We start from the raw sequence: 23,574 nt of genomic DNA, 5'->3' as shown, positions 1-23,574 counted from the left end.
TTATTTGTCTACATAAGAAGCTGATGTTTCCTTATTGAAGCCACGAATGGAAAGATCATAAACCACTTCTTCTACTTTCTTCACATCATATTTCAAGCCATCATAGCGCTTCCTCAATGAGTCATTCTTCAGATTGAGAAGGCGAAAACCGGAATCCAGCTCATTGATGAAGGTGGAGATGTGAAGGGGCCGGGAGTAGTCTCCAGCAGTCACACTATTGACTGACAAACGTGACTGTACAAGAAAAACAGAGAACACATGATACAATGGATGCTTCTTACTTAGCCCATCTACCCCCTAATCACAACTAAGAAAAGAATGTCACACCTATGCAGCTACACTGATCTTCTCTTTCATCCTGTGTGTAAACTAAGATGAAATTAAATTCCTCTACTGAAAAGAACCTTCATTAATAATGATGACATCATTTTAACCAAATATAGGTTTAACGCAATTAACATTTTCCAAAATCTCAATTTTGTGAATTGGCTGTTATACAATAAAGAGTATTATTCGTGTGTGAACTTTATTGCTCATTTCTGCTAATACGCAAATGCCAGAGTAATCACAGCCATTCTGCTATGTCTTCAAATCTAGGCCAAATGATTACATTTCTAGAGCCTTCCAACTGATCTCCAGTCACTAAACACCAGAAGACAGAGATGGTTTAATAAACTAAAATACAACCCAATCCACCATATAAATTTTTTTTAATGTTTTATTGTGAATTATGTGATAGTTTACATGGGAGAACATTAGTTTTACATTCATCCTATCGTATATCATTTCACTGCCATGGTTACAATCCCCTTCATGCATCCTCAACCAACCAAAGGGTATACCCTGCAAGCCTGCCCCTGGGTTGTCAGCACACAGCCCCTCTCCCTCTCTGGGTCTTGAGTCCCCAGCCACTCCATCTCTCTACGTCATCTTCTCTGCCTCCATCTCTGGCGTCACTGCTTCTCTGGGTAGGGTCCCGCTCTCCACTCTTCTCCCTTGATGGTCCCAGAGGCCTCCGCTCTTGGACTGCAAAGTCAATCACTCCCCTCCCTTTGCTACAAAATGTCTTACCTTTACATTTCCAACCATCACAGTCAGTCCTGATAATAATTATTCACTATTGTACAAGAGACATATCCCCATCTCCTTTCATCAGCCCAGCCCAGACAAACTGGATACTACTCAGTGGAGATTCTATCTTCCTCTGTACCCTCTGGATCTAGGCTCCCTCTTGAAAGCTTCTTGCCTTTGTAGCCCCCCCATTTTGGGTAGCCAATGTCCAAGCTGCCCATCCCTGTCTACTCTACTCTGTGTATGGAGGGGGTGGGAATGATCCTTGCTGTAAAGATTTGTTCCCTCTTTTGATAGATATAGGTCAAGTTCATCAAATTGTATCAGATTACTCTTTTTTTCTCTTCTTTCTCCTTCTAGTTGAGCTCTGATCATCCAGTTATTGAAGCCAGGTCAAGTGGGTATTACCTGCAAGTGTGGGTACTCTTACGCATATGCCCTCTCTTCTTATCAGCTAAACGCTTCACTCTCCACTCTAGTCCTTTGTGGCTATGTCACTGACTCTGGGCCCAAGAGTACCCAGGTCTTGCCACACTGCTGGCCCACCAGGTCTCCACCCGGGTTCACAGGCACCATATTAATTTTTTTAAAAAGGAACCACATGATTATATAGATTGATGCAGAAAAGGCATTGGACAAAATCCAATACCCATTCTTGATAAAACCACTCAATAAAGTAGGAATTGAAGAGAAATTCCTCAACATAATTAAGAGCATGTGTATAAAACCAATAGCCAACATCACTCTCAAAGGAGAGAAATTAAAAGCATTCCCTTTGTAAACCGGAACCAGAAAAGGATGCACTTTATCACTACTCCTATTGTGGATTAATGCACTGGACTGCAAAGTTGGTTTGAACCACAAGGTAAGTAGTTTAAGATCACCAGCTGCTCCTTGGAAACCTATACAAGGTTGCTATGGGTTAGAACCGACTCGACGGCATTAACAACATTCAAAACTGTGTTGGAAGTCTCAACCATAGCTACAAGGCAAGAAATGGAAATTATAGGCATCCATCCAAATGGACAAAGAAGAAGCAAAACTTTATTTGCAGATGATATGATCCTATACACAGAAAATCCTAAAGACTCAACAAAATTACTGAAGCTCATTGGAAGACACACAGAAGTGGCAGGGTACAAGGTTAATATACAAAAATCAGTTGAATTTCTCTATACTAACAAAGACAGCTCTGAAAAGGGAATTAGGAAAACAATACCATTTACAATAGTCACCCAGAGGATGAAATACTTAAAAATAAATCTAACCAAAGAAACAAAAGACCTATACAAAGAAAACTGAAACACACTACAAGAAACCAAAAGAGATTTCCAAAACAGGAAGAATATACCAAGCTCAAGTGTCGGAAGACGTAACATTGTGAAAATCTCAATACTACTTTTATATATATATACATACAACTTATATATATACATATAAATATATATATATATATAAAATTCAATCTCAATGCTGATTTCAACAATCTTTAAGAGACAGAAAAAATGATCACAAACTTCACATAGAAAGGAAAGATACCTCAGATAAGCAAAGCACTGCTTAAGTAAAAGAACAAAGTTGGAGGTCTCTCATTCCATGATTTCAAATTTTACGACAAAGTTACAGTGATTAAAACATCCTGGTAATGGTAAAATGAAAGAGAAATAGATCAATGGAACAGAATTGAAAACTCAGAAGTAAATCCATCCATATACAGTCAACTGATCTTTAACAAAGGGCCAAAACACATTAAATAGGGTAGAGATAGTCTTTTCAACAAATGGTGCTGGTAAAACTGGAAATCAATTTACAGAAGAATGAAACAAGACCCATATTTCACACCACATACAAAAACAAACTAATGTGGATTAAAGATATAAATGTAAAACCTAGAACTACAAAGATTATCAATGACAAAATAGGGACAAACTTAGTGGCTCTAACACATGGAATACAGAGACTATCAAAAGTTATAAAAAAATATACAAGCAGATGAAGGCAAAATAGATGACTGGGACCGCCTAAGAATTAGAAATTTATGTGCATCAAAAGATTCTTTCAAAAGAAAAAAGGGAACCCACATACAGGGAGAAAATTTTTTGCAATGATGTATCAGGCAAGGGACTAGTATCTAAAATTTATAGAAAACTGCAACACCTCTACAAGATAAAGACAAATAACCCAATTTAAAAAAAGGTACAGGACATGAAAAGACACTTCACCAGGAAAACATTTAGACACCCAACAAATATATGATGAAATGTTCACACTCATTACCCATTATAGAGATGCAAAACATTACAACAATGAAATATCACCTCGCACCAGTATTAACAACGAAGTTCAAGTAAACAGAAAACAACAAATGCTGGCAAGGGTGTAGAGAGAGTGCAACCCACCTATACTGTAGAAGGGACTGCAAAATGGTTCAACCACTCTGGAAAATGGTATGGCACTTCCTCAGAAAGTTGTAAATAGAAATATCTTCTGACCCAGAATCCCTCTACTAGGTATATACCCACAAGAAATGCAAGCCAGGATACAAGTAGATAAATGTATACCAATGTTCATGGCAGCATTAATCACAACAGAAAAGACATGGAGACAGCCTATCAATGGAAGAATGGATAAACAAACTTTGGTACATACAATGTAATACTATGCAACAATGAATCTGCACAACACCTCATAATATGGATAAACCTGGAGGACATTAAGTGGAGAGAAATTAATCAATCAAAAAAAAAGCAGTATTACAAAAGCTTAAGAAATGTTTCCATACTGAAAGAAACATTCTTTGATGGTTCCCAGAGGTGGGAGGGAGGACAATTTATTGACTAGATGATAGACACACGTTAGCTCAGGGTAACAGGAAGGAAAGTACCCAAGGAGAGGGAGGACAATACACAAGAGGGAAGGTGGCAGATGAACAATGAAGCTAGGGGAAGACAGGGAAGTATGCACGGGCTAAATGGGATACAGGTAGTGATTTACATACACCTTAGAACAACAATGTCCTGTGAGTAGAGATACAGATTCAGTCATAGACTGAAAGGGTAATGCTGTTGTTGTTGTTGTTATGTGCAGTGGAGTTGGTTCTGACTCATAGCGACCACGTACAGGGTTCCCGAGGCTGTAAATCTTTATGGGAGCAGAAAACCTCATCTTTTTTCCCGCGTAACAGCTGCTAGTTTCGAACTGCTGACCTTGAGGTTCGCAGCCTGATTTGTAACCACTACACTACTAGAGCTCCTTGAAAGGGTACTTACTGGAGGAGGAAATAAAAAAGGTTTATGTGTTTTATTTTATTATGAATATTGGTTTCCCCTGCCTATTTTAAAATACACAGTTACACGAGTAGTGTGGTGCTGTGGGTTAATGTGCTGGGCTGCAAAGTCAGTTTGAACTGAAAGTTCAGCAATTCAAGCTCACCAGCTGTTCCTTGGAAACCCTATGCAGGCTCACTATGGGTTGGAATCAACTCTATGACACTTAACAACAACAAATGTGTGATAGAAATCAGTATTAAGAATTTTAATTAAAGAAAGCTTGTAAGCCTGCCTTCAGCCTATAGATTGGTTTTGTTGAAACGGGAGTTAGAATTTCCCAGTGAACTAGGTTTCTTATAATACCCTTGTAAAGTATGGGGCCTTAAATGGAAACCTGAGCCCCACCCAAAACCTTCGAGACATTCCCACTAGAATAGACATGCAGAGAAATCCAGAACTGCTGGGAGAATGGGATTCTTATTGAAAGACAGACCTACAGAAAAAATCAGAATGTTTAAGTTTTAAAACTAAGACTTGCTTAAGTTTAAGTTAAGTTAAGTGCCTTCGAGTCGGTTCCGACCCATAGCGACCCTGTACAGGGTTTCCGAGGGTGTAAATCCTTACGGGAGTAGAAAGCCTCATCTTTCTCCCGCGGAGCGGCTGGTAGTTTCGAACTGCTGACCTTATGGTTCGCAGCCCGATTCGTAACCACTACGCTACCAGAGCTCCTTAAAGCAAGCTATTTTCCTTAGAGACATCAAGACAAGAAAAGTCAGCTCCCCATCATGGAAAACCCTCTTCTAGGACTGAAACGCAAAGGGAACCCTTGAACAGTCTAGTATGCTCACTGGTGACCACCTGGGTCTACTTGTGTTTGGAAGTGGGGGAATGTAGCAATGAAGACATGGGCTGAGTTTGGTTGGTCTGAAGTTTTGGGAAATGTGTGAACTCCTGAGCCTATGGACACTGACCCTGGGGACTAGGGCTGAATGAAGTGGCCAGCTGATCTGAAGTGCAAGGAGTTGTTTGTGAACTCCCATCTGGCTTGGATGGCTAGGACTAAGCTGACCAGAACCCGACCAGATGAAGATAAAGATGTCTGATACTGTTAGCAAACATAAATTGCTACAATTTGAAGAACTGAACTTTTGCTTATGCATACAGTTGCCCAAATTTCCAACCAGAATGGAAGGTTCTTCAGCTCAAGGAACAAGTTGTGTTGATAGAGATGGGCAATTTAGACATTGGCTATAAAAAATGGGAGGGCCTATAAAGGCATGAAGTAGCTGGCTTACAAGCGTTCATAGGTGTGCTTAGTTTCAGAATGAGGGGAATAAAGTAGACTCCCCACTGAATAGTTTTCCTCTTTTCCAGATAGATCTGGTGAAAGGGAATGGGAGATGATGGTAACAGGATGTCATGATTCAATTATGAGTAATTATTAGCAGGATTATTGTCACATCTGTTATTATAGAAGACGTGTAACTAAAAGGGGGGAGTAGTTAATCTTTCATCTCAGGAACAGACAATCCCAGGACCATCAAGAAGGAAGAGCAGGAGTGGCAGAGGTCCCTATCTAGAAAAGCAGTGACGGCAGACACAGTGGCATGGAGAGACAGAGCAGCTGCTGGCTCTACACCCATGAACTAAGTAAGGCTGTGAGCCTATGGGATGGAAGCTGGCATACAGAATGTAATCTTTGGATATTTAAATTAATACATACTTTTTGTTTTGTTTTGTAATGTGTGCATCAAATATTTTTGCTTTGTTTATTTGTGAAATAAAAGCTATAAATGGGGAACAGGGAAAAAGTAGGAGAACTAATGTTGCAGGGAGGTGACTAATCACTGAGATGCAACAAAATGTTATCATTTGCAATAAAATGTATCAGACAAAATCAAGCTAATGATTTCATCTGTAAACCTTCACTCAATTCACAATAAAAAGTTAAAAATATGTAATGTACATATATTGAAAAGTAGAAGTAAACTTGATCAAGTCACTTCTACACCCAACCACCAATTTCCAGGAAATACAGAGAAACACATTAGCTTATTAATTTGATGGTTGTTGTTGTTAAGTGCCTTTGAGTTGTTTCTGATTCATAGCGACCTTGTATAGGGTTCCCAAGGAGGAGCTGTTGGGTTTGAATAGCCGACCTTGTAGTTTGCAGTCCAATGCTTATCCTACAGCGCCACACCAGGAGTTCAGTCTCTTGGTAGTTATGTTAATTCATGTAATAGTTTTGGAGAAAAATTTAACAATATATAGATTATTGAGAGATTGTCACACAGAAATCAATTCAGAAGGAGAAAAAGGCTATTAGTGTTCATGATGTTGCTGTTGTTGTTAAGAGCCGTAGAGTCAGTTCCAACCCACAGGGACCCTGTATAGAGTTTCTGAGGAGTAACTGGTGAGCTTGAACCACCGACCTTGCAGTCCAGAGCATTAACCCACAGTGTCACACCAGGACTCCAGTGTTCATGATAGCATCATTTATATTTATAAAAAATTGTAGAGCCCTGCAAGTTTTACAAAAGGAAGATGATTTAGTAAATTATTAAGTAAATTAGTAATAGTAAACAATTGTTTAGAATAGCAGTTAGGTAGACTTATAAGCACAAAGCTACCTCATCCTCTGAAATGGCATTTATTTGATGACTAGTGTGGCGAATGCGCTGGACTGCAAGGTCAGTTTCAACCATAAGGTTGGTGGTTCAAGCTCACCAGCTGTTTCTCGGAAACCCTATACAGGGTTTCTATGAGTTGGAGCTGACTCAATAGCACACAACAAACAACAACAACAAAGCAAGGCGTACCACACACTGCAGTCACAGACTACATGCTTACTGAGATGGCTAGAAAATTATGTTGCTACTGTTGTTAGTTTAGTCAAGTCAGTTCAGATTCATAGTAACCCTGATACCAGGACGCTAGAATTTTTGTATTCATTTAAAAACTGACAGTGCAGTGGGAAGATCAAAAGCAAAAGGCAATTTATTGAATTTCTTACCAGTTCACTAGCAAGAATTAGAACTCCTGAGAGATAATCTTCTACATCCAGATGAAATCCTTTCTCCCGATCTGGCTCAACTAAAAACAAAGCAAAGTCAAGTGAAGGTCATCAGTGAATGAAATGTAAGATATTCTGTATCTTTATATTTCATTTTTCTCAAACCAAGTGAAAAAAGGATCAACCTTTCAAACAGGTTTCTTACACATTTTCACAACCTTGGCAACAAGACCACTTAAAGCAAAATTCAATTTTTCTTCCATTCTTCTCTCAAACAGAAATGCCACCAAGGTGGGCCCTGTAATTATGTCACAGAGCACCACTGTTTTAAATGTGGTCTGAACAACTTAAGGGAGAAGACACAATGCCTGCAACTGACTCTCAAATGGTTCACCACGTACACACACAATACTGTGAAACAGAACTACTGAGCAGAGACAGTAAAAAGTGAAGTGGTGAATCGCAGTAGCATGCAAACAGGTATTCACTGTACTATTCTTTAACTTTTCTGCTTGGCTGACATTTTTTTTTGTTTGGTTGGTTTTTTTTTTGGGGGGGGGACAGTACATGCCATTTTGTTTTTGTTTTTTTAAAATGTTTTATTGTAAATTATGTGATAGTTTACATGGGAGAACATTAGCTTTACATTCATCCTATGTATATCGTTTCATTGCCATGGTTATGATCCCCTCCATGCATCATCAACCAACTAAAGGGTATATCCTGTAAGCCTGCCCCACCTCCCACCCCCACCACGGTCATCAGCACACAGTCCCTCTCCCTCTCTGGGTCTAAAGTCCCCAGCCGCTCCATCTCTCCACGTCATCATCTCTGCCTCCATCTCTGACATTTTTAAAAACTAAAAGCTGCAAAGAAAGTCCACTCATAAAAACATACCCAAGTAAAAATTAAGCACTAGGTAGTCTCAACTTTTGTGTTTCCAAGTACCTGGTTTTCCATTTGGCTCTCATTCTTTTGTTTTAATTAAAAGAAAGCACAAGCAACAAGCCCTCCCACAAAAAGCTAAGCTCCCATACTGGATTATGGAGATCACCACTAGTGAGGATACTTACTGCCAAGAATTTCTGTAACAGCTTCTCGAGTCACTAGTGTTTCTGATTCCAAATATACAACAAACGCTGCCAAGAAGACCAAGCGCTGTAACACAAACCTCCAGTGCTCATGGAATCTGTATCAGGTAATCAATCAGGTTTAGGGAGAGTGATTAGGGTTTAAAGGCCTTAAGAAAGAAAGACTTAATATAGCCACATTCAAACATTTTAAAAATAGAATCTTGTTTCAAGTAAAATCTCATTTGAAACCACAATATATAAAACATAAAGATGATTATCAGAGACAACTATAATTGTACATCAATCTCATCATCTAACCTGCTATGATTGTTAAGTGCCATCAAGTCGGTTCTAACCCACAGTGATCCTACACACAACAGTATGAAATGCCACCATCCTCACAATTGCTGCTACACTTGAGTCTATTCTTGCTGCTACTGTGTTGATCCATCTCATTGGGGGTCTCTCTGTTTTTCACTGTCCCTTTACTTTACCTAACATGATGTCCGTCTCCAGGGACTGGTCCCTCCTGATAATATGTTTGAAGTATGAGAGATGAAGTCTGGCTGTCTTGGCTTCTAAGGAGCATGCTAGTTGTACTTTTCCCAATACAGATTTGTTGGAAGAAGTACAACAGTATGCGCCTTAGGAGAGCAATGATATAGATCAGAGACAAAGAAAATTATCAGGGACAGCTATTGTTGTTGTTGTTGTTGTTGTTGTTGTTAGGTGCCATTGAGTCGGTATTGATCCATAGCGACCTTATGCACCGCAGAACAAAACACTGCCCAATCCTTGACCAACCTCACTACTGCTGCCACACTTGAGTCCATCGATGCTGCCACTTGGCCAATGCATCTCGTTGGGGGTCTTCCTCTTTTTCTTCTGATCCTCCACCTTACTAAACATGATATCCTTCTCCAGCGACTGGTCCCTCCTTCCTTTGCATCACCAGTAATTATCAGTAATTAACATTCTTGATTGTATGTTTGATCAATTTTGGACAACTATAAGTATATATAAATCTCAACATCTAACTTACAATATTTTAACGTAAGGGTATGCTATCAAGAAAATCCTGATTCACACACAAGAGAAACCACTACCATCTGCAATTACTACACAGATGGACTTAAAACCTAGTGAAGTTGTTGTTAAGTGCTATTGACTCGATTCCGACTCATAGCAACCCTATACAGGGTTTCTGAGAAACAGCTGGTGAGTTTGAACCACCAACCATCTGGTTGAAACCGACTTTCCTGTCCAGTGCTCTACCCAGTGCCACACCGGGACTCCTAAAATCTAATGATACTGCAGTTAAACTGAGCTAGAATACTTAAAGTAGAACAGTAGATTTTCACCAGCGATTCCTCAGAAACCCTATACAGGGTCACTATGAGTAGGAAACAGCTAGATGGCATTTAATATCAAGATATTTAAGTTACAAAGATTTTCAAATGTGGTGACAAACTAAAAATTTTTTTCAATAAAATAACAGGTCAAAAAAAGCCTACTGAGAGTCAAATCCGGGCAGAGGGCAATCTGTGTGAGATCCAAGTTAAATGGCCCTGAAGATCCTTTCAACTTTACTGTCCTACTTCTCTGCGCTTTACCTATTACCTTAAAGCAGGGGCCAAAAACGCTTTCTGTAAAGGGTCAGTAAATATTTTAGGCCTTGCAATCCATTTCTGGTCTTTATCATACATTCTTCTTTGGGTAGTTTTCCTTTTTTACCAACCATTTAAAATATAAAAGCATGTAATAGGCCATCTAATGTTCAAATATTGGTGCCTTTCCATTCAAATTATTAGTCTCTTCCCATTCAGAGTAAAGAAGATTGAAGAGGATCAAAGACACAATGAAACAATTATTCCAAACGATTAATGGATCACATGCTATTCATCATGTTTCAATATTCTGGTGCTGAAAGTGTTCCACTGCTATTCATATGTAGCAACAATTGTGAGGTTAGAGCACGACAAGGTAGTGTTTAGTTCTGTTGTGCATAAGGTTGTCATGAGTTGGCACCAACTCGATTGTACCTAACAACTACAAAAGCAATGAACCACAAGAGCCACAGTAGCCACAACCTTGGAACCAGAAAAATTAGATGGTGCCTGGCTACCCTGATCAATTGCTCTGGAAGGGGTCATAGTACAATTTCCCAAACACAGTGGCAGAAAAGTGTCGAACACCATTTGTATGTCACTGTGATGTTGGAAGCAATGTCACCGGCATTTGAAATACCAGCAGGGTCAGCCATGACTACTGGACCATGAAAATCTCTCCACAACTATGAGACCAGAAAGAATTAGACAGTGCCCAGTTACCCCTACCAATTGCTCTGAAAGGGGTCACAATAAAGGTCCTGGATTGGTACTGTTGTTATAAGTTTTGTCGAGTTAATTCTGACTCATAGCAACCCTGTACAGGGTTTCCAAAGAGCAGCTGGTGGGTTTGAAGAGCCAACCTTGTGGGTAGAGTATGAGAAAAATATAGGTCAAAATCCAATCATACACACAGGTTTCTAATTTTTAGGAGGTCCCAGAAATCTATTTTGTTCATGAGTCTTCCTCCAATCCAGCCCTTACTATCCTCAAAGAAGAGCAAGTGCATTGTCATGATGGAAAAAATTCCTCAGCACAACTATCCTGGCCTTTTGCTCACCAATGCAGTATTCACTTTATTAAAACTTAAATAAGCCCCCGTGATCATCCTGGGTCATTCAAGAAAATCTATCAAGATTATCCCTTTGGGGGTCCCAGAAAAAAAACAGTTGCCATAACCTCCTAGGCTGACCTCTCTACCTTGACTTTAACTGGCCCAGCAAATTCCTTTGGAAGTCTTTGTTTTGACTGAACCTTGCTCTCTGGATCGTACTGGTATACCCTGTACTCATCCTGGTTATAAATCATTCCTTGAATTGATCTGCAATAGCTTCATTCTTGCTTACAAGACTGATAGAAATATCAGCAATGCTTCTAGCACATAGCAAGCCAAAAGTCTGCTGAGGTCAAGATACTTACTTAATACTGAAAACGCTAGAACTAAATGAGATCCCAACTTCAGCAGCTATCAAATCAATGGTAATTCTACAGTCTTCTTTCACCAATTTCTAGACTTCAGTGACAGTTTTGAGGCTGATGTTCTTCACTCTCTTGGTTTCTGAAGTCTTCCGGATGACCTTCCTTAAAATACAGGATCCATCTAAAACTGTCATTTTATGAAGGGCAGCATGCCCAAAAACTTATCTCAAGGTTTCACTGATCTAGGAAGATGACCATTTGAGGTTTTTGGATTTGTTTAATCTGGTATTAATCCTGACCTTAAAATCATTATTTCCATGGCACAAAAAGTATCCTTCCTTTTTAAGGCAAGATAATGAAATGAAGACAAATGTATTATTGAAATACTTCTTCTACCAATTGCACAGACATATTTAAACACCTTCTGACTGGAATAAAACCATGCATATATTAACTGGAATTTGTAGCAATACTTTCTGACTTATTCTCATGTATCTTTGCAAACTTTTTTTTTTCTTAAGTAAGAAAACAAAATTAAGCAGAAATTCTTACTTTCTATATTCAAGCAATACTCAAGTTCTTCACTTGGAACAAAATTCAAACTTTGAGGTAAAACTTGACTGGGTATACACCCTGCCACGTGTCCTAGACTCTGCTAGTGGGGTGGGTTACACACTGTGCTGCTAACTGCAAGGTCAGCAGTTCATACCTACCGGATGATCTGTGGGAGAAAGATAAGGCTTGCTGATCCCAAAAAGATTTACAGCCTTGCTGTGATACAGGGATCAAGGCTTAGTCTGAAGAGGGGCAATAATACTAAAATGCTTGACTGTCTTATGAATATTGGTTTCCCTTGCTACTATTGTAAAATAGACACTTGAGTGGGATAGAAAGGAATGTCGGGAAACATGATGACTTAACGTCTGTAAGCCCATCTTCAGCCTATAACTGATTGGAATACCTAAAAGGGGTTCTACAATTTGCCCAGTGAAATAGGACTCTTGCAGAGCCTTTGCAGTGTATAGGACCTCAGGTGGAGTCCTAAGCCCCATCCAGAACCTTCTGAGGTGGGACATTCCCACTAGAAAGGACAAGAAAACCAGCCTGGAACAGCTAGAGTAACACAAGATACATCTTCAAAGAAAGATCATCAAGAAAAACCCAAAACAAAAATGTCAGCATGACTGGCTACTACAAGAATCAGCAAGTTGTTCTCCAGGAGGCCATCAAGTCAAGCAATCAAGTCCATTCAGGACAAACCCCCTCTAAGACTGAAATTCAAAAGGTACACATGAGCAGGCATGTTTAAGCTTGCTGATGACCACACTATCTACTAGTGAGTGAAAGAGGGGGAAAGACAGCAATGAAGAAATGGGCTGAGTTAAACCATGTTCCATAGATTCCCATTGACCTGAAGATGAGAGAGAGAAGAGGAAGGACTGGTTGGTCCAAAGTGTGGTGAGACCTGGGGACACCTGAGCCCGTGGACAAGGACAAAGCCACAGGGCTAGAGGTGAGAATGAAGTGTCCAGCTGATATGAAGTGAGAGGACACACACAAGAACACCCAAACTTGCAGATAGTACTCATCTGACCTAGCTTCCATGACTTAATAATCAGAACTCGACTAGAGGAAGTTTGGGAAAAAAAAAAAAAAAATTGATAAAGGAAACAAGGATAAATTGCTACAATTGGATGAACTTGATCTATACTCATGGAGGTAGTAGTTCTAAATACTGACAGAGAAGGAAGGTGTCGTCACATCATGTATCAGTGCTATCCCCTCTGTACACAGGGTAGATAGGGATGGGCAACTTAAACATTGGCTACCTAAAATGGGACGATAAAGGCACAAAGTGACTGACTTACAAAGTTTCAAGAGGGAGTTTAGTTTGTGTGTGTGTGTGGGGGGGGGGGGGGGGGGGGGAGGAAAGAGTCCCCACTGAATAGTTTTCATCTTGTCTAGATGGGTCTGGTGAAAAGAGATGGGGATAAGAATCGTATGATTCAACAGTGAATAATTGTTATCATGACTTAATTGCAACTATCACAATTATAAAGGTAGAAGTTTTGTAACAAAAACAGTGCTGTGGTTAATGTTACAGTCCAGAAACAGAGGACTCTAGGGCCATCAAGGGAGAAGAGCACAAGCAGAATGTGGGACCTTATCCAGAGAAGCAGCAACACCAGAAATGTAGACAAAGCTGGGGACATGGAGAAAGGGAGCAGCTGAGGATTCAAGATTCATAGAAAGAGAGAGACAAAGAGCTGGCGGCCAGGAGACAGACTTGCTGCATGTGCCCTTTGGTGTTGTAAATTATTATATATGCCTGAGTGTTAAAAAAAGAAAGAGAGAGAGAGCTAAAATGAATAGAGAGAAATACTATTAACTGATGGTACATGGAGAGGATTATAACCATTGTAATGAAACAAAGTATATGAATTGTTGAGTGTAAAACTGATGATCTGCCCTGTAAACTTTCACTGAATTCTCAACAAAAACTTGGGGGGAAAAGATAATTTACAGCCTTGGAAACCCTCTAGCGTCACTATGAGTCAGAACCAATTCCATGGCACATAAACACCATCAACAATAACACAGCAACTGTTCACCCAATTTCACTAACAACTTGGATAAAGCAAAGACATTCTCTATTTTGAACTTCTGGTATGGTGTTGTAGGATCAGCACTAGACTATGAACCACAATGTCAGCAGTTTAAACCCACTGGTTGCTCCACCGAAATGCTATACAGGGTCGCTATGAGTAAGAACAGACTCAACAGCACTTAGCAACAACAAAAATTCTCTATTTTGAACTTCATACAGTAGACATTTCTTTTTAATTATTTCTCTCTGCAAAATGAATACATGCTTCTTAATTAAATTTGGGAAAAAACTAAATCCTTAATTTTGTCACTATTAAAATACCACCACTCCTAGTTTGGTGTAGGATCATAACTGGACTGTGAACCACAAAGGTCAACAGGTCAAACCTACCAGCCGCTCCTTGGAAACCCTAGATAGAGCCAATACGAATACGACTCAACAGCACTTAACTACAACATTAACACTTTGATCCTGTTGTTTCTTCTATGTAGAAAAATCTTTACCTAGTTATCAGCAGTCATTTAATGCATCATTCCTTTTTTTTTTTCTTTTCAATTTAATATAATGAAATAATTCTTTTCTTACACACCTGTAGTACTGTTCAGCAGGGAACTTGGTCCTCAGAGAAGTGAGATGTGTTTTTACTGTACCAAAATGCTCTCGAGCTTTCAAGCACCTCTTTGGAACTGATCACCGAAAAAAAAACAACCAAGAATAATGAAAAACTTCCAAATTTCAAATGCAGATCTGACTTAATAATATAGTCTACCTAGAAAAAGTCAACTTTTAAAATTTCACAACCAATTGTAGAGTATACACATCGCTTGTCCATCTCAAAATATCATTTCTAATTTCCCTACTAACTAATGCTAAATAGGAGTCGTGATGTAAGCACTCAACCAAAAGGTCTGTTTGAACTGTTAGGTCTGCATTTCAAACTCACCACCTGCTCCTTGGAAACCCTATATGGGACAGCACCATTATGGGTTAGAAAATGACTCGGCAGCACTTACCGGCAACAACAACAAAGTGCTTCAGAATAAGCAAACAAAAACTTGATGGGAATATGTAAGGAAAGGTAATGATAAGGTGTCTTAAATGACTTCAACCTTAAAGGGCTGTATACCAGATCCTACTGCACCCAATTATCCGAAGACATCTAGAAATTAAGAGTACTTGTTAAAGAGTTTCTGTCAATAATTCTTGATCATGATGATCAACTCCGTACCATTAAAACCAATGGAATGGCACCAGTGAAAATCCTATGGATCACAGCAGGCTGATTAAAAAATGGCTCACTCCTTCTGCATATGGTCACCGTAAGTCAGGTGATGACTTCAAGAAAGTCAACAAGAACCACAGCATCAAATCTTGCCTGTAAATGTACTCCTATAAAATTATATGATTATGTCAATCTCCACCTGGAAACTTATTTTAACTATATTACCAGTGTTGGCTACATCTAAAATGAAGGTTCCATGTCTAAACTTGACATACTTGATTTCCATATGAGGGGCTGACTGTAAATACCTTGATTTAAGAACATCTTATATTGACCATCTCCTATTTACAAATGCATGTAAAGCTGTATTCAGTCACTGAAACAGTTGATTTTTTTTAAGCCAAAAAAAGTTGCTAGATACGTAACAACAACAGGGAGCCCTGGCATGGTGCTTTATGATAAGCACTATACTCCTAACTGCAAAGTTGGCAGTTCAAACCCACCAGGTGCTCATTGGAAACCCGATACAGGGTGGCAATAAGTTGGAAATGACTTGATGGCACTTAACAACAACAGAGTTATTTAACAACAGTGACCCTGTATAGGGTTTCCAAGGTGCAGTTGGTGAGTTTGAACTGCAGTTCTTGAGGTCAAGTACTTATCCTATGGCACACACCATAGAAGTGAAAAAGTAATTAAACAGAACACTGTAAGTCTACAAATTATCGACTCATTTACTTCTCCAATTCTTACACACCAAATACTATAGTGGACATTTTTCATAATAAAATAATAAACTTGATATACCTTCTGGTTGGAAATTCACTTTCTAACTAAGATACTGATAAATTGGATGAAAAAATAAAAGAAAAACAAAGTACTTACTGTCCTGAAACCCAGAACCCTGATGGACCCCTTGAAGTAGAGTTAAAATCTCCCGAGCTGTTTGCTCTAAACTCTGTACAACTTTTCGAATTTCCTAGAGAATTAAAAATAAAAATATCAGATAAATTCAACATAATTATAATCATAGTCAAATATACTAGGTAAACAATCACACCTGCACATACATTCAAAACACCAATGATCTTTACTAGGTAGGGCTGAACTTGTAGACAGTTTGACTCACTTACTACATCATCTGAGAGTGCTTTGAACCAGGCACTAAATAGTGTAAGATTCCTCATCTTTAGTCTTCAAAGAATAGCCACCCACCCCATCCCCAATTATCTGGGAGGGGAGGCTACAAAAATTAAGGGTCAATGTATGTGAATATAACTTGTACACAATTAGACACAATAACATTCAGTTTGCTACACACTGTAAACACTCAAAACCAAGCAAATAATCCCTTCCCGACTGCCAGAAGAACAAACAAACAAACAAAAATAATCCATTCCCTCTTGCAGTTTAAAGTATAGTGGGGAAACGGGAAAATTTTTAAGTGACACGAGTAATGAAAAAATCTAAGCGCCACGAGAAAACAGAACAGGAAAGGTGAAACTGAGATTGAGAGGTGAAGGAGATAAACATGAGATAACAACTAAGAACGTGGAGAGCACATTCATGCCTGAGTCCTGGAGCAGGAAACTTGTGTGTGAGAACTGAAGAAAAACAGAGATTAAAACCAGACCGCGGAGAGGGAATTTGTAGGGGACAGTATCGTTTGGACTTACAACCTATGTGGTACAAGAAGCCATTCAAATAGGAGTCATAGGGCTATTAAGAGATCAACTATAAATCATGAAATGATCCAAGGGCTAACGGAGTCTTCGACAAATACAAACGTTGTAAAGGAGGAAAGCTAACATTCAAATGAGGCCGGTGACGGGCTCGAAGCCAAAAGAGAAGCATCCGATGTGGAGCGCCCTAAATCATTAACAGAGAGAGCTCTGGGAAGGTTTCCAAACCGCCTGAGACAGAGGGAAGAGGAACCCGGGTTGAGGTGGTCCAGGAAGACAAGGAGAAGAAAAGGGGATGGAAGGGAGGGAGCTCGCCTCTCGGATGTCCTGCTCCGCAGCCAGGAAGCCTTGAAGCTCCACAAAGATCTCGCTCACAGACATGGCGCTGGTGTCTCAAAAGTCAGCCAGTGCAAGGTTGGCGACCAGAGAAATGAGCCCTGGGTACAGCCAAGGCAGTCAATCGCACAGCCCGCCGCCGTCGCCACGACCACCCGGCCCTACGCAAGCGCCGTCGCAGGGGTCCTCCGAGGTCCTCGACGCGCCGGAGTCCAGGCTGCCCGCCGCGCTGCCTGAGGCGCCGTCACCGAGTCGGGAGTCGGGTCGTTGCCTGAACCCGCCCAAAAGATTGGGAAGAAGGCAAGGGCAGTTTCCGTCTGAAACGTTTGGAAAGGCCAGCGCTGCAGGATAATGCACTGAACTGCCACTGTATGTTATGATCTACACAGTCAACTGCCTTTGGATAGTCAATAAAGCACAAGTAAACTTCTATTTGCTCTTCTCTGCTTTTTTAACGTCAGCAGTGATATCCCCAGTACCACATCTTCTGAATCAGGCTTGAATATCTGGCAGCTACCTGCCAATAAACTGCTGCAACCATTACAAAAATATATTATTCGTTTTTTATTTTTTTGTTTGTTTTTTAACTTTATATTGTGAATTGAGTGAAGGTATATTACATTTCTTTTAGGCTACCCAGTAATTTACTAATTTCTTTCGCAAATTAAAACGGTCTTTTTTATCTTTAAATGTACTTGACTTCCTTGCCGTTTGGTATTCTATAACTGCTGTTGCTGCTGTTGTTAAACACCGTCAAGTTGGTTCCGACTCATAACGGCGCTGTATGGGGTTTCTAAGGAGTGGCTAGTGAGCTTGAACCGCCGACCTCTATAACTGTACTTTCCCTTTTTTTGTGCTGTAGATGTCTTCATTATAGACTAATATCTCTGGCTCCCTATCTTCACTCTTGTAGGTTTTTTTTCCTCTGGATACCTCTATTGTTGTTGTTAAGTGCTGTCAAGTCAGTTTTGACCCATAGCGACCCTGTATAGGGTTTCCAAGGAGCAGCTGGTGAGCTTGAACTGCCGACTCCTTGCAGTTCAAACAGCGTTGCAGTCTGGCACATTAACCCACAGCGCCGCATCAGGACTACAATACTATATCTATATTGTATCCTGGGTGGAGCGTCTGTGTATGTCAATATACAGTTGTCTGCTGTTGTTGGTTCTCAGCTCAAAGAAATCCCTTTAGTGTTTTTTATAAAATTGGCTTAGTTTTCACAAATGCCTTTAATTTCTGTTTATCTGGCAATGTTCTCACTGTGCCACCGTCTATGAGTGATAGTTTTGCTTGGCATATGATTCTTGGTTGACAGTTGTTGTTGTTTTTTGTGGGGGTTTTTTTTTTTCAGAGTTTTGTATACGTCTCCCCATTGCCTTCTTGCCTGCAGGGTTTCTTCTGAGAAGTCAGAACTTAATCTTACTGGTTTGTCTTTGTAGGTAACATTTTGTTTCCACCCACTTCTCCCAAAACTACTTTCAGGATTCTTTCCTTGTCGTTGATTTTGCAAAGTATCATTGTGGTATATCTTAGTGATTTTTTTGGGGGGGTCTGTCTTGTTCAGACCCATTCAGCTCCTTGAATACTTATAATTTCATCTTTCATAATGTTAGGGAAATTTGTTTTCAACAACTTTTTGACTATTTTTCCTGTGGTTTCCTTTTTCTCTTCCGATTCTGGAATATTCTGATTACCTACAGGCTAGTCTTCTTCATGTTGTCCCACATGCATCATAGGCTTTCTTCAGCTGTCTGTTATTTTTTCTAATTATTCTATTATCCTAATATTGAAAGCTTTATCTTCAAGCTCACTAATTCTAATATCCATTGATTCAGTTCTACTCATTTATTCTTTTAGTGTATTGTGTATTTTTGATGGTGGTGGTGGTGCTTATGTGCCGTGGAGTAGGTTCCGACTCATAGCGACCCTGTACAGGGTTTCCAGGGCTGTAAATCTTTATGGGAGCAGAAAGCCTCCTCTTTCTCCCGCGGAACAGCTGGTAGTTTCAAACTGCTGACCAATTCGTAACCACTACGCTACCAGAGCTCCTTACTTGAGTATTAATCTGGATTTCTGTTTGCAGGTTTTGTATTGTTTCCAATGCTGTATTTATCTTGTTTGATTTTTTTCCTGTAGCACTTTCTGAATTCTTGCTTATTTTCCTTGACTTTTCTGTGAAACATTTGGATGTACCTCAGTATCATTCTCCTGAATTCTATTTAAAGTAGCTCTTTCCTGGGGCTCACAACCTCTCAGTGACTCTGAAAGCCTGAAAAGTGGGAGACTCCTAGGGTTGTACAGAGAGTAGAGTTCCAAATCCCCAGCATAAGAGAGAGTAATAAGCATTTTTTTTTTCCCAACAAAAAATATTTTGTGACTTTTTATGATGTTCTAACTTGTCTTATGTGGTACAGTAGGATAAGCACTGGACTGCTAACTGCAAGGCCAGCAGTTCAAACCCACCAGCCACTCCTCAGAAATTCTATATAGGGTTACTATGAGATGAAACCAACTCAACAGTCCTTAACAACAACAGCAAATTGTCAGGACTTCATTAGACTCAGCAATTTGTTTTACCTCTTTTGAAGGCAGATTGTTCAAGAATAAACATTAACTCTTTAACTCAGTGACCAAGAAACACTGTGTTATCTTAAGTTTATCCTAAGTGAGAAACCCAAGTGTTTGCTTTGTATGTTATTTGATGTTAAAGCTTTTAAATATTTTTATAAATCAACATATTGAACTTGTAACTACAAGTAAGCTAAAGCCTTGATTATACCAAGCAAGTATCTTTAACAAACTTACCACTATTCCTTGCCTTTGTATATATTTCCTTTACTACAATCATTCATAAAAATGTATGAGCACATCCTTTTTCAGACCAAAATAGACATACACATTTTTCTATTCTCTGTGGCACAAGTTTAGCCTTTCATTTAACTTTTCTCTGTTTGCAACTTAATTTATATCCTTTTATTTTCTTTCATATTCTGGCCTGACCAGACTTTCCATTTTAAGACAAAACTATTTTCTTTTTTACTCTTAAGAAATTAACCTTTTTTATCTTTCTATTTAACCTATTCTTTCTTTTTTCTTAAAAATAATTTTCTTTCAAAGTTGCTATAAACACAAGCACCTCTGTTAATATGAATTCACTTCATTACCTCTTTATAATCTAGACAGTTTAGTCCACAAGCACTCACTTGTCTTTAAATCAAATCAGAATGAGTGGTTATAAGCCAGGTACAATAAGCAATTTTTCTCCTAGGAAAGAATTGTGATTTTTAGATTACTTAATGAAAAACATTAGCCATGGACTCTAACTTGATTATCAAAATAGAAGTTAGACACAACAAACTGTCAAAATAGAATAAAACAGAAAGAATATGCCTAGTTTAAAATTTAAACTTATAAACCACTGTATAACATAGACATATGGGCACTGAGTTTTCTTTATTAATTAACTCTTTGGTGTTAGCAATACAAAGGATATTTGACCACACAACGTTAGGAGGAATCTTTATTTTGTTTTCCCCCTAGGATTATAACTGGAAACTCTCAACAAGGGAGGCAAGATGGCAGACTAAGCAGAAAGGCTATGCGGACTCTCTGCAGCAAGAATACGGAAAACCAGACAAAACAGATGAAGAGGGTGGTCCTGGAACTCTGAGCTTCAGAGGAAGGATTAGAAACTTGCTTACTGGGTGAGAGAGTTGAGTAGACACGACAAGAGAGGTGACTGATGGACAGTGGCAGTAAACTGGACCTGCTGCAGCCATCTTGGGAGTTCATGAATAGCATTAGAGACAAGAAAATATATTCGTGTTGCAGAAACCTACCTGTGGCTCACAGAGACAAAGGTACAATTTCATTTTTTCTTATTTTCCCCTGGTCCTTCACACTCCCCTGGTGATCAGAAGTGAGGCAGGCCTCCACCAACGTACACCACAAGTAAAACTGCTTTCCAGGTAGTCAGAGCCACTCAGAGATGGAAATAAAGGTTGTGAGCCATAGGGAGGATCTATCTACAATAACCTCACAAGGACAGGCTCTGCTCACAAACTGAAATTCAACCATGGCCATCCATGGAGGAAGACTCTTTAACAACCTGCAATGTGCAGATGACAGCACACACGAAAGGGTTGTTGTTGTTGTTTGGTGCCATTGATTTGGTTCCAACTCATAGCCACCTTAGAACAGAACAAAACACTGCTTGTTCCTGAGTCATCCTCACAATCATTGTGAAGCTTGAACCAGTGGCTGCTGCCACTGTGCCAGCTATCTCTTTGGGAGTCTTCTTTTTCTATCTGACTCTCTACTTTACTAAACATGATCTCTTTCTCCAGGGACTGGTGCCTCCTGCTAATATGGCCAAAGTATGAGAGATGAAGTTTCATCATCCTGACTTCTAAGGAGTATTCTGGCCATATTTCTTCCAACACAGATTTGTTTGTTCTTTTAGAAAAACATGGTACTTTTAATATTCTCCAACGCCATAACTCAAATGCATCAGTACTTCTATTGTCTTCATTATTCATTCATTGTCCAACTTTCACATGCTTATAAAGCTATTGAAAATACTGTGGCTTGGGTTAGGCGCACCTTAGTCCTCAAACTGACATCTTTGCTTTTGAACACTTTAAAAATGTCTTGTGCAGCAGTTTTGTCTAATGCATTGTGTCATTTCATTTATTGACTGCTACTTCCATGAGTGGATCCAAGCAAAATGAAGTCTTTGACAACTTCAGCATTTTCTCCATTTGTCATGATGCTATTCATTCGCCCAGTGGTGAGGATTTTTGTCTTCTTTACATTGAGGTACTACCCATAATGAAGGCTGTCATCTTTGATCTTCATCTGTAAGAGTTTTATGTCCTCTTCATTTTCAGCAAGCAAAGTTGTATCATCTGCAAATCATAGGTTGTTAATGAGTCTTCCTCCAATCCTGATGCCATATTCTTCTTCATGTAATCCAGCTTCTCAGATTATTTGATCAGCATACAGATCAAATAAGTATGATGAAAGAATGAAGCATGAGACAAAATCTCACCACCCTAGCTTCTTAGAAGCTTTCTGTCTGTACTTCTTCCAAGATAGATTTGTTTCTTCTTCTGGTGAAAGTGTCCCCTTATTCTGTTCAAACAATTTCCTGAATTTATCTACTCATGTTTGGTTCATATGTCTTGTGGATATATACCAAATGGAGGGATTGCTGGGTTATAAGGTATTTCTATTTCCCAACTTTCTGAGGAAGTATCATACCATTTTCCAGAGTGGTTGAATCTTTTTTATAGTTCCATTAAGCAATGTAGGAGGGTCCCAGTCTTTCCATGTCATCACCAGCATTTGTTGTCCTCAGTTGGTTTTTTTGTTTTTGTTTTTTTTAACGTCACTGTTAATGCTGGTGTGAGGATCTCACTGATTTTTTTGTTTTGTTTTGTTTAAAATACAAACAAACATCCAAAAAACACAACAACAGCAGAGGGAATGGAAGCAAATGTTATTGAATGCTGATACATGGAGAGGATTGTAATCATTGCAATGAAATGAAATACAAAAGGATGAACATAAAGCTGATGTTCTCCCATGTAAATTATCACTCAATTCACAATAAAAAAATTTTTTTTTCAATTCTCATCACTGGACCATTAAATATCATTATAATTAATAGAGTAAAGTTTGGAGTTGTCAAGGAGTTAATTTTTCTTGGGTCCACAATCAACAATGAAGCAGCAGTCAAGAAATCAAATAGAGCTCTACATTGAGAAAAAACAAACCAACCAGTAGTGTATGTCAAAGTATAAATTTCAGACTTGTGGACAAAATCCACCAAAGTTAACACTTATACAGATACCACTATACTGCACATTTGAAAAAGAAAAAAGCAAAACACAAACTCTTCAAACCCTAAAAAAATAGGGCAACTTGCCCACTTGGTATTAGGCATTAGGAAGGTCTTACATTGTTTTATTATTTACACTGTCAGCTGCCATGAAGAAAAGTCAGGATGCAAGTTCCTTACAAAGGATTTATTGTTACATTTAATATTGAAATGGTAGATAAAATACTAAAGCCAGATCCTCAGCAGGTGGATTTACAAGAAACAACAACAACAAAAATCTTAAAATAGCATTTAAAAGTAAATGAATAATAAGAGACAAGACAATTATAACACGACAAAATAATTGGAATATGATAAGACAAAACATGTGTTTTATATTATCCTCTTCCTCCTCATGGTTGGTCTGGTGGTGATGGTGGTATACTGTGGAAT

General features: G+C 39.1%; 2 protein-coding genes across 2 annotated transcripts in view; one reads left to right on the top strand and one right to left on the bottom strand.

Moving 5' to 3' along the window:
• On the bottom strand, positions 1–17,345 carry TSN (translin). The gene is made up of 6 exons (XM_006868738.1): positions 17,280–17,345; positions 16,168–16,261; positions 14,650–14,746; positions 8,427–8,542; positions 7,354–7,433; positions 1–234 (listed from the first exon to the last, which is right to left on the bottom strand). The coding sequence occupies exons 1-6, from the start codon at positions 17,343–17,345 to the stop codon at positions 1–3; spliced, it is 687 nt and encodes a 228-aa protein (XP_006868800.1).
• The window catches only part of NIFK (nucleolar protein interacting with the FHA domain of MKI67), a gene marked incomplete at its 3' end in the record, with an annotated part of 26,533 nt that continues 20,302 nt past the window's right edge, over positions 17,344–23,574 (top strand). Inside the window, 1 exon segment of the mRNA XM_006878409.1 lies at positions 17,344–17,600. Coding sequence (XP_006878471.1) covers positions 17,344–17,600 — 257 coding nt within the window.

The sequence above is a fragment of the Chrysochloris asiatica genome, unplaced genomic scaffold, assembly GCF_000296735.1.
Source record: "Chrysochloris asiatica unplaced genomic scaffold, ChrAsi1.0 scaffold00123, whole genome shotgun sequence".
NCBI classification, from domain to species: Eukaryota; Metazoa; Chordata; class Mammalia; order Afrosoricida; family Chrysochloridae; genus Chrysochloris; species Chrysochloris asiatica.
This window is presented reverse-complemented; position numbering and strand designations above follow the sequence as displayed.

Excerpts from the sequence above, each read along its gene's own strand:
- TSN (XM_006868738.1), bottom strand. The coding sequence starts at position 17,345 with ATGTCTGTGAGCGAGATCTTTGTGGAGCTTCAAGGCTTCCTGGCTGCG. Across the intron at positions 14,747-16,167 it reads GGGTTCTGGGTTTCAGGACA|TTCCAAAGAGGTGCTTGAAA; the intron begins GTAAGTACTTTG and ends TTCGGTGATCAG. Across the intron at positions 235-7,353 it reads TAATTCTTGCTAGTGAACTG|TCACGTTTGTCAGTCAATAG; the intron begins GTAAGAAATTCA and ends TTTCTTGTACAG.